Source organism: Ranitomeya variabilis, chromosome 4 (assembly GCF_051348905.1).
Source record: "Ranitomeya variabilis isolate aRanVar5 chromosome 4, aRanVar5.hap1, whole genome shotgun sequence".
Lineage (NCBI taxonomy): Eukaryota > Metazoa > Chordata > Amphibia > Anura > Dendrobatidae > Ranitomeya > Ranitomeya variabilis.
The window spans coordinates 224,199,059-224,217,121 of record NC_135235.1 but is presented as its reverse complement, the minus strand read 5'-3'; the positions used below and the strand labels follow the sequence as shown (position 1 = coordinate 224,217,121).

At 47.0% G+C, this 18,063-nt stretch overlaps 1 protein-coding gene across 1 annotated transcript in view; it reads right to left on the bottom strand.

The window, feature by feature from the left end:
* The window catches only part of IGLON5 (IgLON family member 5), a 428,215-nt gene extending 410,983 nt beyond the window's left edge, over positions 1–17,232 (bottom strand). The window contains exon 1 of the mRNA XM_077260074.1: positions 16,737–17,232. Within this exon, the coding sequence (XP_077116189.1) occupies positions 16,737–16,806 (70 nt within the window). The 5' untranslated portion in view covers positions 16,807–17,232. The remainder of the gene's footprint in view (positions 1–16,736) is intronic.
* Positions 17,233–18,063: the final 831 nt, after the last annotated feature.

Here is an 18,063-nt window from a genome sequence, read left to right as displayed (position 1 = left end):
GGGGGCATCATTACATAATGGGGGATATCATACCATGAAGGGACCCAGTATGGGGGATGGTGTTTTACGATGGAGGACATTATTACTGGAAGTGGCCAGGATGGAGGACATTATTACTGGAAGGGGCCTAACTTGCTGAACATTATTATAGGAAGGGGCTCAGGATCAAGATGGGGAGATTATTACAGGAAGGATCCAGAGCAAAAAACATTATTACATGGGGGGCAAACACTCATGCTTTTATAGTATCAGAATGCTACAAGGGCCCACATCCAAATTTTGCTCCGAGGCCCATTGGACTAGTGATACCGCTGATCATGAGGATACTTTATCTGCAGTTGGGGACAAGGATGGGAACATTAATACTGGAAGGGACCTAGGATGGAGGACATTACACCAGGAAGGGGACAAAGATTGGGGTCATTATTACTGGAAGGGGCCTAAGACGGAGGATATTACACCAAGAAGGGGCCCAGGATGGGAACATTATCAGTGGAAGGGGCCTAGGAAGGAGGAGATTACACCAGGAAGGGGCCCAGGATGGGAACATTATTACTGGAAGGGGCCTAGGATGGAGGGCAATAGACCAGGATGGGGTCCATGGTGGGGTCATTATTACTGGAAGGAGCCTAGGATGGAGGACATTACACCAGGAAGGGGACAAGGATGGGAACATTATTATTGGAAGGGGCCTGGGATGGAGGACAGGTTTTTGTGTTTCATGTATTTTTGTTAGCATTTTTGTTCACTAAAAGAGTAATCTTGCAATTTTCACACTGGCGCTTTTTTCTTTTCTTTTTTTAGACTCCTACTTCTGGTCTCAGGAAGGTTTTCAGCAGTCTCCTTATCATCAGAGGCAGGATTACAATATGTAAAACTTCTATAGATAGCAAGTAACACAGGATCCACCAATCACAGTAAGCGATATCACAGCTCCCCTGCTCCCCCTGAATTCACAATGACCTTTACCTGCGCGCACTAGATGCTTTGATATAACAGATGGAGTTGGAGTCTTTTTATTGCTGCTAATATACATGTGAATTTCCTGAAACAAAAGTTAAAAGTAAAAAATAAAAGCTCCATTCACAAGTATAACAAAATGATTTCTGATATTTAATAAAGGAAAGGATATGGTTAGAAAAACAAAATTGCCAATAATGTATTTAAAATACATTCAACAAAAAAAAACTGATTTAAAGCAAAAAAAAAAAACAAAACAGTTTTTGATGGGACATTCCCTTTAAGAGAGGTGTTACCTCTTTCTTTGAAATTTTAAAAAAGAAAAAAAAATTAGGGTACACATGCTTAATGATGCTTATCAGATCAGTGTCAGTAAGCTGAAGCAAAACCTCTCAGGACAATAACAACAACAACAACAACAACAGCAAAAACAACAACAAATCAAAAATTCCAGACAAGCTCCTGTGATCACATCTCAAGAATCTGGACACTGCTCCATAATGATGGCCGAACACTTTTCGAATAATTTTCATGGATATTTTCAAGACAGTTTCCACTCAAGTAATCCCTCGCTTCAGCCATAACCATTTTTTTTTTTTAAACCACCATCTTCAAGGTATACGGTACTGTTTCCTACTGCTTAATAAACGACTTGAACAAGTCTGTGCAGCACAGAGAGACAGTGCATTGTACAGCAGATACTTTTGTAGTGAAGTGTCACATTCCTTAGAGTATTCCAAGTAATAAGCTGATGGAAAGAAATACAGATTCTGCAGAGATGGATAATTACAGACGAGTGAATCGATTACTAACAATCCACATCGGTTATGAATTTCCAATATTTGGATTTGCTAGAAATATTGGCTGCAATTTCCTGTATTTTTGGAGGACTGAGTTAATATGAAAAGATACAAAAGAGACACAATTATATACTCACTTGTCATGCCATCAAAGCTCCCTGACCAGCCCTCCGCTAGCTCCCTTTGATCTTTTAGCAACAAGAGCAACATTGAGCGACAAGTATCATTGATGTATCCTGTGCCCCATGAGAAGTCAAGGTAATGTTATATTATCCAATGGCCGAAGAAAGCAGGGGAAGGCCAGGGAGAGCGGGGGAAAGGAAGGCCAGGGAGAGCGGGGAAAAGGAAGGCCAAGGAGAGCAGGGGAAAGGAAGGCCAAGGAGAGCAGGGGAAAGGAAGGCCAGGGAGAGCGGGGGAAAGGAAGGCCAAGGAGAGCGGGGAAAAGGAAGGCCAGGGAGAGCGGGGGAAAGGAAGGCCAAGGAGAGCGGGGGAAAGGAAGGCCAGGAAGAGCGGGGGAAAGGAAGGTCAGGAAGAGCGGGGAAAAGGAAGGCCAGGGAGAGCGGGGGAAAGGAAGGCCAGGGAGGGCGGGAGAAAGGAAGGCCAGGGAGAGCGGGGGAAAGGAAGGCCAGGGAGAGCGGGGAAAAGGAAGGCCAAGGAGAGCAGGGGAAAGGAAGGCCAAGGAGAGCAGGGGAAAGGAAGGCCAGGGAGAGCGGGGGAAAGGAAGGCCAAGGAGAGCGGGGGAAAGGAAGGCCAGGAAGAGCGGGGGAAAGGAAGGCCAAGGAGAGCGGGGGAAAGGAAGGCCAGGAAGAGCGGGGGAAAGGAAGGTCAGGAAGAGCGGGGAAAAGGAAGGCCAGGGAGAGCGGGGGAAAGGAAGTCCAGGGAGGGCGGGAGAAAGGAAGGCCAGGGAGAGCGGGGGAAAGGAAGGCCAGGGAGAGCGGGGAAAAGGAAGGCCAAGGAGAGCAGGGGAAAGGAAGGCCAAGGAGAGCAGGGGAAAGGAAGGCCAGGGAGAGCGGGGGAAAGGAAGGCCAAGGAGAGCGGGGGAAAGGAAGGCCAGGAAGAGCGGGGGAAAGGAAGGTCAGGAAGAGCGGGGAAAAGGAAGGCCAGGGAGAGCGGGGGAAAGGAAGGCCGCCAGGGAGGGCGGGGGAAAGGAAGGCCAGGGAGAGCGGGGGAAAGGAAAACAAGGAAGAGCGGGGAAAGGAAGGCCAAGGAGAGCGGGGGGAAGGGAAGGCCAGGAAGAGTGGGGGAAAGGAAGGCCAGGGAGAGCAGAGGAAAGGAAGCCAGGGAGAGCGGGGGAAAAGAAGGCCAGGGAGAGCAGGGGAAAGGAAGGCCAGGGAGAGCGGGGGAAAGGAAGGCCAAGGAGAGCGGGGGAAAGGAAGGCCAGGAAGAGCGGGGGAAAGGAAGGTCAGGAAGAGCGGGGAAAAGGAAGGCCAGGGAGAGCGGGGGAAAGGAAGGCCAGGGAGAGCGGGGGAAAGGAAGGCCAGGGAGAGCGGGGGAAAGGAAAGCCAAGGAGAGCGGGGGAAAGGAAGGCCAGGGAGAGCGGGGGGAAAGGAAGGCCAGGAAGAGCGGGGGAAATGAAGGCCAGGAAGAGCGGGGAAAAGGAAGGCCAGGGAGAGCGGGGGAAAGGAAGGCCAGGAAGAGCGGGGAAAAGGAAGGCCAGGAAGAGCTGGGAAAAGGAAGGCCAGGGAGAGCGGGGGAATGGAAGGCCAGGGAGAGCGGGGGAAAGGAAGGCCAGGGAGAGCGGGGGAAAGGAAGGCCAGGGAAAGCGGGGGAAAGGCCAGGGAGAGTGGGGGAAAGGAAGAACAGGGAGAGCAGGGGAAAGGAAGGCTAGGGAGAGCGGGGGGAAAGGTCAGGGAGAGCGGGGAAAAAGAAGAACAGGGAGAGCGGGGGAATGGAAGGCCAGGGAGAGCGGGGGAAAGGAAGGCCAGGAAGAGCGGGGGAAAGGAAGAACAGGAAGAGCGGGGGAAAGGAAGGCCAGGGAGAGTGGGGGAAAGGAAGAACAGGGACAGTGGGGGAAAGGAAGGCTAGGGAGAGCTGGGGAAAGGAAGGCTAGGGAGAGCGGGGGAAAGGAAGGCTAGGGAGAGCGGGGGAAAGGAAGAGAACAGGGAGAGCGGGGGAACGGAAGAACAGGGAGAGCGGGGGGAAAGGAGGGCCAGGAAGAGCGGGGGAAAGGAAGGCCAGGAAGAACGGGGAAAAGGAAGGCCAGGGAGAGCGGGGGAAAGGAAGGCCAGGAAGAGCGGGGGAAAGGAAGGCCAGGAAGAGCTGGGAAAAGGAAAGCCAGGGAGAGCGGGGGGAAAGGCCAGGGAGGGCGGGGAAAAAGAAGAACAGGGAGAGCGGGGGAATGGAAGGCCAGGGAGAGCGGGGGAAAGGAAGGTCAGGAAGAGCGGGGGAAAGGAAGAACAGGAAGAGCAGGGGAAAGGAAGGCCAGGGAGAGTGAGGGAAAGGAAGAACAGGGAGAGTGGGGGAAAGGAAGGCTAGGGAGAGCTGGGGAAAGGAAGGCTAGGGAGAGCGGGGGAAAGGAAGGCCAGGGAGAGCGGGGGAAAGGAAGGCCAGGGAGAGCAGGGGAAAGGAAGACCAGGGAGAGCGGGGGAAAGGAAGGCCAGGGAGAGCAGGGGGAAAGGAAGGCTAGAGAGAGCGGGAGGAAAGGAAGGCTAGGGAGAGTGGGGGAAAGCAAGGCCAGGGAGAGCGGGGGAAAGCAAGGCCAGGGAGAGCGGGGGAAAGCAAGTCCAGGGAGAGCAGGGTAAAGGAAGGCTAGGGAGAGTGGGGGGAAAGGCCAGGGAGAGCGGGGGAAGGCCAGGGGAAGGCCAAGAAGAGAATGAAGGCCAGGGAGAGCAGAGGAAAGGTGGGAAAGAGCCGAGGGAAAGAGGGAACAAAAACGGGGACAGAGCAGAGAAAACCGACGGAAGACAGGGGAAATGAGAGAGTTCCTGTGCAGCTTGTGGGCAGTACCTGGAAAGATTTCTGAATTTTGCCCTTTCAAATGTCAGAAAATTTACCAACGCGCTACACTGTCACGATAAAGGGAACCATATTGGGAACTAGGTTTGCCCCTCGTTGCCCATGAACCAGATTTCTTTGACTTTGTAAATGAAGCGTTTTGCAATCTAGCCTGAAGAAGGAGCCACTGTGCTCTGAAAGCTTGCAAACATATCATTTTCTGATTAGCCAATAAAGGTATCACTCCTAGAATACTTTTGTCATCATTGGGCAGAAAAGTATTCACAGCGATTTTTCTGGATAACACGGTACCACAATACAATTTGTTATTGTACATCATTAAGTGAAGCGTTGTAATTTTGCCATAGCGGCTGTTGACCAGCATGTAAATGGTCCATAGATGAGTTTGAGCCCCATATGTGCCAGCAATGTCACCTATACTACCTTAATAGTTAACCGCTATGATTTTTTTTTTCCAGTTATTTCGGTACAGACGCTTTGTACGAACAACTACAGATTCGAGGCTGAATATAATCATAAACACTTGCATCTTAACATAATTCTGGGCACGAGATCTGCGCTCTTATGCCAGTCTCTGATGCCACCCTTTCAGGTATTAAAGCTGGCTTGTGTTCTTACCTATTACACCGTCAACCTAACAACGCTAAAGGTGATTAGCAGAGGAAAGTTGCCAGTAATTTCTAGGAATACTAAAGCTACAGAGTCAGCGCTGCCAGGCTCGCCATCACGAGTGCCTCGGTTCCTAAAAGAGTTAGTTGAAATGGACTCGACATGTGTCAAGGCGGAAAATTTCTACAAAAGGGAGCCTGAAATTAAATATAGATGCCAACTGTGGTCTACATTAGCGTGCCAACACTAGTGATCACAGAGGAGGAACCAGAGACGGACATACCATTTGAGCAACCTGCACATGAGCCCAAGAGCTAAGGTGGCCACTTCTTCTTCCAAAGCAGGTGGAATTGGTAAATTGTGATGAGCTGTGGGACCACAAATGATCCAGATATTGTCCTTGCATAAGGGCTTCTTGCATTTTTGAAGAACCCAACCAAAAGAGTGAGGGATGTCAGTGGCATGGAGTTAACAGGGAGTAGACCTGGCAGTTGCACTCAAGTCATGATCTATGGAGATGCCTAAAGTTCCCTTAGTAAATAGAGTCTTATAAATGTGAAGTTTCTGAACTTTTCCAAGAGTTTTCCATGAAGTAACCACAGCTCACCAGAACTGGCACAGTTCTATGCATTCATACATTGTATAGTGACCATGAAAGTGACCATTAATGGTCCTTCAAGCTTTCTCCTGTATAAGTGGATGGGAGACAGATTGCAGTACCAATGGTGAAGACACCATTAGGATCTGATGATGATGGGAGTCATAGGGCATCAGGATACTTGTCTGATATTGATGAAGCATGAAGTTCACAGCTCAACGAAATGAAGGTCCACCATCAAGAACAAAGCTCAGTCCATTGTGTAGTGACCATGAATGGTACAGGAAGCTTCCTCCTGAATGGAAGAGAGGTCCCAGTGCCCTTTATAGCCACTACTCAATATATGGAACTGTACCATTTCTGGGAAGCTTTGGTCCCTTCCAACCAGTTGATCTGCTATGGTGTCGGAATATTCATGATTTATCCCAAGGATGCAGTTCATCGATCAGCTGATTGAAGGTGCACCAAAAAAAAGGCAACCAACTCAACTCCTCCATGTAGTAGCAATGACCCTTGGTGCATGGACAGCTCCTGGACAAGACTGGTGCACAGATGAAGAGGAGAGGAGAAGATTAAGAATCCACGCATGATGACACATTGACATAAGTAGTTGACTTTAGTTGTACTTTTCCAGAGGAGGAATTACAGCTCTGAAACACAAACTTCTGCTCTAAAGTCCAACTGAGAATTCTTATCTGGGAGAAAATCGTTGTTAAAATTAACAAATTGGACCAAAAGCGTGAAGAACGGATGAGAAAGAAACATTTTGCTGCATGACGCGAATCTTACCGCCTCATCAGGTTTTGCTTTTCTCCTTCTACACCTGGTTTTACAATGGGCAATCGTCACGCTACGGATAGTACACAAAACCCCAGAGTGCCGCCGTATATCTCCATGCCAGGTGAAAAAGCATACTTAAACATATAAATTGTCAATGAAACACGTAGACACTAAACTCAACCTAGGAAGAGTTTACGGCATTATTTATGTGCCCGGCGTGGCGGTGGGGGCCATTATAAAGCCCCAGTCGTTCATCAGACATCCCAAGCCGTTGTGTTGCCTGAGACTGACCCGCCATCGAGTGTATATCTTTATTCAATCCCCGGTCTCTCTTGGTTTCTGTACTGACCGAAAGGAATATATTCTGCTACTCAACTTCCCGAGTGTGTCATTTTCCCACAATTTACACTCCGGCAGATATTTCCCCCCTCGTGCGTCTTCCGTATAACTCAGGGCTGACTCACATATCTTGCCCGGACAACCTGTCGTGTTTATTGCGTTCTGCTGATAGAACCGAGACGAAGAGGAACTGGCAACCGCAGAAAGGCTGAAGTCAGCTGAGCGCGCTGCCAGCTACCGGCGCGGAGGCAGGAGGGGGCAGGTGGCGCAAAGACCCATCAACTCCTACTAATTATCTTACCATCCCTGCAGAGATGGCACGTTGGCATTTCCGAGAGCACAGGTCATGTTCTTGACGGCTGGCATGCACCACGGGCAAATTACTGCATAGGGCACGGTTGATAAACTGTAAGCCGCTGAGGCAAACGTGGCCGCGTAGGATTTTCACTTTTGCCTGGCATGACAGGTATCTGAACTGAATCAGATGAGAGGAGACATCCGGCTTCGGGTCTCCGACTCTTACAGATGTGTGGCTAGTGGCGGAATTTGAGTTCAATGGGTAAAATTTAGACCTGGGCCCTCACCTGCATGTTCTTAAGATGTGCGGGTCCTTTTAGCGTTCCAGATCCTATGAGGACATATGTGATTGCAGTATTATGTAACAAGGTCCCCATCCTGTAAGAATGTCCTGAATTCTGGACCCTTCCTGTAATAATGTCCTCCATCTTGGCCCCTTCCTGTAATAATGTTCTCCATCCTGGCCCCTTCCAGTAATAATGTTCTCCATCCTGGCCCCTTCCTGTAATAATGTCCCCCATCCTGGACCCTTCCAGTGATAATGTCCCCCATTCTGGCACCTTCCTATAATAATGTCCTCGATCCTGGCTCCTTCCTGTAATAATGCCCCCATTCTGGCCCCTTCCTGTAATAATGTCCTCCATCCTGGCCCCTTCCTGTAATAATGTGCTCCATCCTGGCCCCTTCCAGTAATAATGTTCTCCATCCTGGCCCCTTCCTGTAATAATGTCCCCCATCCTGGACCCTTCCGGTAATAATGTCCCCCATTCTGGCACCTTCCTGTAATAATGTCCTCCATCCTGGCCCCTTCCTGTAAGAATGTCCCCCATTCTGGCACCTTCCTGTAATAATGTCCCCCATCCTGGCCACTTTCCGTAATAATGTCCTCCATCCTGGATCCTTCCGATAATAATGTCCTCCATCCTGGACCCTTCCGGTAATAATGTCCCCCATGCTGGACCCTTCCAGTAATAATGTCCCCCATCCTGGCCACTTTCTCTAATAACGCCCTTCATCCTGGCCCCTTCCTGCAACAATGTTCCCCATCCTGGACCCTTCTGGTAATTATGTCCCCCATCCTGGCCACTTTCCGTAATAATAGTCTCCATCCTGGACCCTTCCGATAATAATGTCCTTCATCCTGGACCCTTCCGGTGATAATGTCTCCCATCCTGGACCATTCTGGTAATTATGTCCCCCATTCTGGCCACTTTCTGTAATAATGTCCCCCATCCTGGACCATTCCGGTAATAATGTCCCCCATCCTGGTCACTTTCTGTAATAATGTCCTCCATCCTGGACACTTCTGGTAATAATGTCCCCCATCCTGGCCCCTTCCTGTAATAATGTCCCCCATCCTGGCACCTTCCTGTAATAATGTCCCCCATCCTGGACCCTTCCGGTAATTATGTCCTCCATCCTGGACCCTTCCTGTAACAATGTCCCCATCCTGTAAGAATGTCCTGAATTCTGTCCCCTTCCTGTAATAATGTCCTCCATCCTGGACCCTTCCTGTAACAATGTCCCTAATCCTGGGCCCCTTCCATGTATAATTTCTACCTTTCCTTATAGGTGGTTTCTGTATGGTAGTTTTGAAGAAAAAGTTGGTGTACTCTGAAATGCATAAATAATAAAGCCTACCTTTTTACCTTACTTAGCGGAGAATAAGTGGAGAATAACTTCCACTGCCGTCACTTTGTTCCGACATAAAGTAACAAAGCTGCTGCATCTGGATTCCTGGCTTTTTAGGCATTGTGTCTCACCCAATCCTATCAGGTGAGCGGTTATACTATTCTTTTATTAATCTGTTAGCTGGATAAGACCCTAATGCGCTTTTGCATTTTTTTCTACAGTTTCCTGGTATAATATCCTCCATCCTGGACCCTTTCCGAGAATGTCTCCTTTTCCAGGTGTAATGTGCTCCATCCTGGACCCCTTCCTGGCATAATTTCTCCATTTCCTGGCATAATGTCTACCTTTCCTGGTATACGGTCCTTCATCCTGGGCCCCTTCCTGGTATAATATCCTCCATCCTGGACCCCTTCCTGGTATCATGTCTCCATTTCCTGGTATAATTTCCTTCATTATGGTCCCTTTCCTGGTATTATTTCTCCCTCTCTTGGTATATTGTCCTCCATCCTGGTATAATGTCTCCTTTTCCTGGTATAATATATTCCATCCTGGACCCTTTCCTGGCATAATGTCCTCCATCCAGGACCCTTTCCGAGTATGTCTCCCTTTCCAGGTGTAACGTCCTCCATCCTGGACCTCTCCCTGGCAAAATATCTCCCCTTCCTGGCATAATGTCTACCTTTCCTGGTAAATTGTCCTCCATCCAGGACCCCTTCCTGGTATCATGTCTCCCTTTCCTGGTATACTGTCTTCGATCCTGAGCCCCTTCCTGGTATAATGTCCCAAATCCTGGACCACTTCCAGGTATCATGTCTCCCTTTTCTGGTTTACTGTCCTCCATCCTGGTCCCCTTCCTGGTGTAAGGTCTCCTTTTCTGAGTGTAATGTCTCCTTTTCCCGGTGTAATGTCCTCCATCATAAACCTGTTCTTGGTATAATGTCCTCCATCCTAGACCCTTTCCTGGTATAATGTCCTCCATCCTGGACCCCTTCCTGTAATAATGTCCTCCATCCTGGGCTCCTTCCTGTAATAATGTCCTCCATCCTGGGCCCCTTCCTGGTATAATGTCCTCCATCCTGGACCCCTACATGGTATAATATCCTCCATCCTGGGCCCCTTCCTGGTATAATGTCCTCCATCCTGGACCCCTTCCTGGTATAATGTCCTCCATCCTGGACCCCTTAGTGGTATAATGTCCTCCATCCTGGGCCCTTTCCTGGTATAATGTCCTCCATCCTGGGCCCCTCCCTGGTATAATGTCCTCCATCCTGGACCCCTTGGCTCCACTTTGATATGTGGAGGCGAGTCTGTAGAGGTTGCAGAGGCAGCAAATGCTAAACGTGCACACACACACTGTAATGCTGCCTCCTTTCCTTGCCCCCACAAAAAAAACTGAAGGAAGAATCGCATTGAAAAAAATAAACGCTATGTGTGAACAACCCCCAAGTGGATTTGGTTCCTAAGGTCTTATTAATTTCTCCGATTCTGTATTCAGCTGCGGATCTGCTAGTATTCGGCTATATCTACTCACATCCACTGCTGTTGTGGTGGCAGTGGCCACTTTCCAGATGTCACTCGCATCTGGCAGGTATTGTGCATTACAATTAAAGGGGTTGTCCAGTGAAAATAAGTCATCACCAAACTACGGGCTATGTGAAAACTTCTAAATTGGTGGGGCTCCAACTGCTGGGACTGGCACTGATGGGCAGAACTGGGAAGTGAGCAGCTGCAACCACAACTCCATTTTTTTCTCCATGGGGCTTCCGGCTGCTGCTGTCGACAGCCCCACAGAGAATGAAGGGAGTGGCGATCGGGCATCTGACCGGTCATTAACATTTTTCAGCAGGGATAAGAATTTCAGCAGCTGCCAGTCGGTGCGGAGCTCAGTGGTCAGATCTCCACTGACCAGTGAATTGTCACAGGACAACCCCTTTAATAAGAGAGGTGCGCGAGACCAGTCGATTGGGAGCGAGACCAGTCGATTGGGAGCGAGACCAGTCGATTTGCCCCGAGACCTGTCGATTGGCTCCGAGACCTGTCGATTGGCCCCAAGACCTGTCGATTGGCCCCGAGACCTGTCGATTGGCCGCGAGACCTGTCGATTGGCCCCGAGACCTGTCGATTGGCCCCGAGACCTGTCGATTGGCCCCGAGACCAGTCGATTGAGAGCGAGACCTGTCGATTGGCCGCGAGACCTGTCGATTGGCCGCGAGACCTGTCGATTGGCCCCGAGACCTGTCGATTGGCCGCGAGATCTGTCGATTGGCCGCGAGACCTGTCGATTGGCCCCGAGACCTGTCGATTGGCCCCGAGACCTGTCGATTTGCCCCGAGACCTGTCGATTGGCTCCGAGACCTGTCGATTGGCCCCGAGACCTGTCGATTGGCCCCGAGACCTGTCGATTGGCCCCGAGACCAGTCGATTGAGAGCGAGACCTGTCGATTGGCCGCGAGACCTGTCGATTGGCCCGAGACCTGTCGATTGGCCGCGAGACCTGTCGATTGGCCCCGAGACCTGTCGATTGGCCCCGAGACCTGTCGATTGGCCGCGAGACCTGTCGATTGGCCGCGAGACCTGTCGATTGGCCGCGAGATCTGACTGACAAATCCTGGAAAGCAGAGGGGAGAAGTGCAGGATAACCCAGTTCAAAGCTTCAAGATCCCAATATAAAAGAAGTTACTGGACCCTCAACTAGGATGCATCATTTATAGTACTGGACCCCAAAAAACAAAAATGGGGTGGAAGGATCATATTACGCCCCTAGTACCCAGGATTATGATTGAACACATCTGCACATAAACTGCTGATGTGCCCTTCTTTCACACGCTTCCATACCCATCTATACCATGAGAGGAAGTTTGTTTTTTTTAAAGTAGAAATTTTAAAGGAAAAATATATATTATGATTGAGATTAATATATATTTATATATTTAATGTTAAAAATACATATATATATTTTTTTTTAATTTTAACATTAATATATTTATAAAATTAAAATCTATTTAATATATATATATATATATATATATATATATATATATATGTAAAATAAAAATATAATAATTCTATATATTTTTCTGCAATACTAGCATTTTACATAACATAATTACATTATTAATATATATTATGGTAACGTTAGTACTAAAAAAACAAAACAAATATATATTATATATATATATATATATATATATATATATATATATATATATATATATATATATTTAGACCTTTTTTATTCTTATATCCATCTTTTTCCCGTCCATCATCATCTTTGGAGGCATGCCAATGGACAAACGCAGTCCATCACCCATAGGCATACCCAATCATGCTGCAGCAAATCCCAACCACTGCAACAATCCACAGTGTCAATGTACCAGTTCTTGGATTTGACATCTCAATTAGAGTTCAATTCCGATAATCCAGAATATGGGATAATCCAGCACAGACTTCTATTATTAGTCTAGTTTTACTTTCAGCAGTGGAAACCGTCACCAAGCTGCTGCTGACGGTTCCCACCTCCATGTCTTTGAGTGCATAGTGCTACCGTGCTGGGAACAAACTGTGAGAATGACTGACTCATTAACGCTTCCTCACCCCCCGCAGGGCTCGGTATTAGCGTAATGAATGCACAAAGAAGGTGTAAATGGATTTATTAACATATTAGATATTAATTCAGCACGACGGATCTATATCTATTCAAATATTTACATGGTAATGAGCCGAGCTGCACGGCTTCAAATAAGCAAAATATATACATAATACCGTAATAAGGCTTATTAACACATCGACCCTGCTTGTTGATGGTTTCCACTAAAATATACATACCGAAAAGACTCTAAATAGACTCCAATCAATTCATCTTTATCAAAAATGGACATTTCCTATACTGAGGCCTATGAACTTCTTGCTCTATCCTACTTGTTGATGGTTTCCACTAAAATATACATACTGAAAAGGCTCAAAATAGACTCCAATCAATTCATCCTCAACAAAATGGACATTTCCTATACTAAGGCCAGTGAACATAACTATCCTACTTGTTGATGGTTTCAATTAAGAAAATAAGTAAAAATGTATATATACTACACATTCTGGATTTTATGACCGTATACATATCAATAAGGGAAAAAAAAGAAGATACTACTGAAAAGTATGTAATGGAGGCATATACGAGCCGGGTCCACCAGAACAGTGGTGCGATACCAGAGGTCCCAGGGTTGAGAGCCTATAAACCCTACTAGTATATGCCTAAGGTAGGCCCGTGCACCAGTTTTCCACATTGCAGCTGGGTATTTTCTGACATCACAGTAAAATAAAGGCCTGGGATTGTCACGTCCTGGCAATGAAAGGGTTATGGAATTTCATAAGCAAACGATACAATGTTGCAATAAAGAAAAGTAACTATTGACATTCTCTCCTTGATACATTGTGGCTGCTCAGGACACCTTCTTGTGATCATTGCTCTTCTCTCTGACTTTTTCTGGATCCACAGAAGCACACGGGGCCCTGCCCGTCCCAACATAGCCGCACTTAATCGCCAATTGCGCTTTTTTTTTTTCCCCAAAAAAAAATCTCTGACCCAAATCAACACACACCACAAATCTGGATTTCTACAGCAATGGGAATATATCCAGAAAAAGGGGGGGGAAAAAAAAGTGGAAAGGGTTATCGCTCAGCAACTAGTCTGAGGGTGTCAGCGCTTCCAGGGTATGAAGGGTTAAGGCATAAGAACCAGCACAGGGGATATAATGACCCTTCTTCGCTCTCGGGGACACCACCTGCCACATAAATAAGACCCTCTGCCAGGTCAGACCACAAAAAAAGGTTAATATCTGTCAGCGGGGGTTAAATGATGCTGCTCAGTACCGGGAGTCACAGGAAACAAGACATTTCTCTTCAACCTTCAGAAGGAAAGAGTTAATGATAGGAAACCGCAGATTAATCAGAGGGAGGCGAAGTCGTAAAATACATCCAAGGAGGCCATTGAAATTCTGAGCACTGAGCGACAACTCACAGACACGCACGTACCCGAAGGTGTGCACATACACGGTATATACCGTCATACTCATACATGATATATACCATCATACACACACAGTATATACCGTCATACACACACACAGTATATACCGTCATACACACACATACCCGAAGGTGCGCACATGCACAATATACCGTCATACATACACATACACAGTGTATACCGTCATACACACACATACCCGAAGGTACGCACATACACGATATATACCGTCATACACACACAGTATATACCGTCATATACACACATGCCCGAAGGTGCGCACATGCACGGTATATACCGTCATAAACACACACAGTATATACCGTCATGCACACACATACCCGAAGGTGCACACATACACGGTATATACCGTCATACAAACACATAGGATATATACTGCATACACACATACCTGAGGTGCGCACATACACAGTATAAACCGTCATACACACACACAGTATACACCGTCATACACACACATACTCGAAGGTGCGCACATACACAGTATGTACCGTCATACACACACACAGCATATACCGTCATACACACACATACTCGAAGGTGCGCACATGCACGGTATATACCGTCATACATACACATACACGGTGTATACCGTCATACACACACATACCCGAAGGTGCGCACATACACGATATATACTGTCATACACACACACAGTATATACAGTCATACACACACATACCCGAAGGTGTGCACATACACGGTATATACCGTCATGCACACACAGTATATACAGTCATACACACATATACCCGAAGGTGCGCACATACACGGTATATACCGTCATGCACACACAGTATATACAGTCATACACACACATACCCGAAGGTGTGCACATGCACGGTATATATTGTCATACATACATATGGTATATACCGTCATAGACACATATGGTATATACCGTCATACACACACACACAAGGTATATACCGTCATACATACACATACCCTGTATATACAGTCATACACACACAGGGTATATACCGTTATACATACATATGGTATATAGCGTCATACATAAACACATGCACAGTATATACCGTCATACACACAGGGTATATACCATCATACACACACACAGGGTATATACCTTCATACACACAGGGTATATACACCATCATACACACACACAGCATATATACCATCACACACAGAGACGATTTATACTATCATACACACACATACACAGTATATACACACATGGTATATACCTTCATAAACACACATGCATAGTATGTACAGTCATACACACACGGTATATACCGTCATACACAAACACACACACACACGATATATACCTTCATACACACACACATTCATGGTATATACCTTCATACACACACGCACAGTATATATATATATACACACACAGTATATAACTTTCATACCCACACATGCACAGTATATACCTTCCAGCACACATACCATTATACACACATACACACACTTTTTATACCTACATACACACACACAGACATGGTATTCACCCTTATACACACACATACACTGCATAGACCTTCATACACGCACACATACTCGGTATATACCTTCATACACTTATATGCTCATACACACACACACACACATATATATATATATATATATATATATATATATTAATCACACATACACACATCTGTACAGTACACACATCCATGCAGTACACACACGCAGATGCCCATATATCTTATGCACACATACCCTCATCTATAGTGCACACACACACTCATACACACACGTTGCCATCCTCTATCCCGGCAGGTAGATGGGCTCTGCGTATATAGAAGTCTCCATGTACCATAGGAGAGAGCAGGCCATTACTGTAATCCCACAATGCTCTCATACCGCTACAGCAATGGCCTCTAATGGAGACATACAGACCCCTCAGACCCCCACCGGCGATCCCTACAGTACACACACATCTTGCACTTGCAGATGGGAACTACACAGCACCATAGCTCCGCCAGCCATGAATGCTCCCCCCCAGCACAGATGCTGCACACAGTGGGCTCTGCAGGCAGCTGTATGAGCATAGCCCATCATCATCATCCTCATCAACCCCCCAACCCCTCTACTAGGGTCTAACATGGGGATCAGAGGTCAGTGCAGACCCTCCGCCTATTTAACATTCGCCTTATTGATCCAACATGTCCTTTCCTTGGGGACCGGCCCCCCGGGCTCGCATCCCTTTAACCCCTGCTCCACCGGTAATTACTCCACAACAGTGCCCACTGTGTACTGAATGGATAAGAAGAATGTCACGGACTGATCGTCACTGTGATTGCGAAGACCCCCCCCCCCACCCCCAACCTTCTCTCTTCGCCACCCCATCCCCCGGCACAATTTTTCACCCAATCTATGACTTCATTAATACATTTCTATTTATTAACCTCTGACTCTTATAATATATTCAGACCACCATCAGATTCACACGATGGGATGGCATCCTGGTAGGGGGGGTTAGTCATTCTTACGAGTCTCCCCTCAACGCAGAAACTACCTGCTCATCCCATACACCGTGGAAGGAGACGACCGAGACCCTCAACGTCCAACGCCAAGCCGACCACGTCAACTCTCAACTTCTTCATCATCCTCATCTCTGCCCAACTTTGCATCAACCCCAGCCCCCCCTTCATAAAGACCCTCCGGGGATGCTACAACATAATCCTTGACTCCATAAGATTGGACGCAACGCATGCCAAGGGTCATTAGAATGTGGTACCTTGTGTCAGCATCACGGCGGCCACCACCACCGTGCCGGCCAGGTTCACCCTCCGAAGTGGTGTCTTCATTTTTTTATATATATATTTTTTAGTCCTTCTCCGCTCTCCGTGCCTTGTCCTTCTGTTTTCCTCTTTATTTTCTGCCTCTTTCCTTCCTTTTTTTTTTTTTTCCTCCGCTCGTTAACCCTCTACCCCCCTCCCTCCCGGATCGCTGTATTTTCCAGTACAGTCTCTCGATGGCAAGCGAAGGATGGAGTGCAGAGCGGTGATGCAGGGGATGGATGGAGGACAGGAGGAATTCAGGATTGGGAATCTCTATCAAGCCCCCCCCCTCGCTCTCTCTTCGTCGCCTTCTCCTTTTTTCCTCTCTTTTTTTTGGCGCCCCCTCCTTCTGCTGTTCCCCTTTCACCCCCCTTTAACGCAGGCATACAAACAGACACACACACACTTCCTTCGCCTTCTGCAAACCATATGGGGTTTCTGACAGATGGAGGATGAGTGGCAGCACTTGGCAGCCAATCCTGACCTGTGCTGGGCAGGGGCCTGTCTCTACAATGGCAGGTACTGGAACCAATGAGAAGGTGGCGATGTTTCGCTCGGGGGGGAAAAAAAAAAGATGCCAGGCTCGTTGGGTTTTCGGACTTGATTTATCCAGAAGGGTTTTTGTTACTGCAGCACTCCTGTACTAAGTGCCCCCCTCCCCTTGTCTCCGAAAATAATCTACGCTACAGATGTCAAATTTGTCATTTAAGTCCGTGTTTACTACAATGCACCAAATATAAAATGCAGTCCTATGCAAAAAAAAAAATCTAACACAAACTCAGTACGGTAATGTGAAAGTCTCAGCTCTGCTACATCAGCGAAGGCCAGTAAAAAGCTCATGTCATCGACTAAAAAAATGAACAATCAGCAGAAGAGGAGGGGACGGACAGAAGTTTCCTAAGTTACTTACATTGTTTCTTTAAATAGAAAAAAAAGAAGAATATTTAGGTGGAGACTGAAAACATCAGATTTCACATGCTCTCAATTCAGACACACAATATCGGGCCGAAAATATAAAAGCTAAAAGAAATTTATCATGACAAATTCTTAAATGAACGTTCCTAAATCAGGAGAAAGAAAGAAGGAAAAATACAAATGATGTTAAATACTTCTGGAGAAATATACATGTGATCAATAGTGCCCCCTGCTGGACCATGCATATCTGGAGAAAGGATATACAGCATGACATACTGATAATACTGCCCCTATACAGAAGAATATAACTACTATAAAACTGCCCCTATGTGCAAGAATATAACTACTATAATACTGCCTCTATGTACA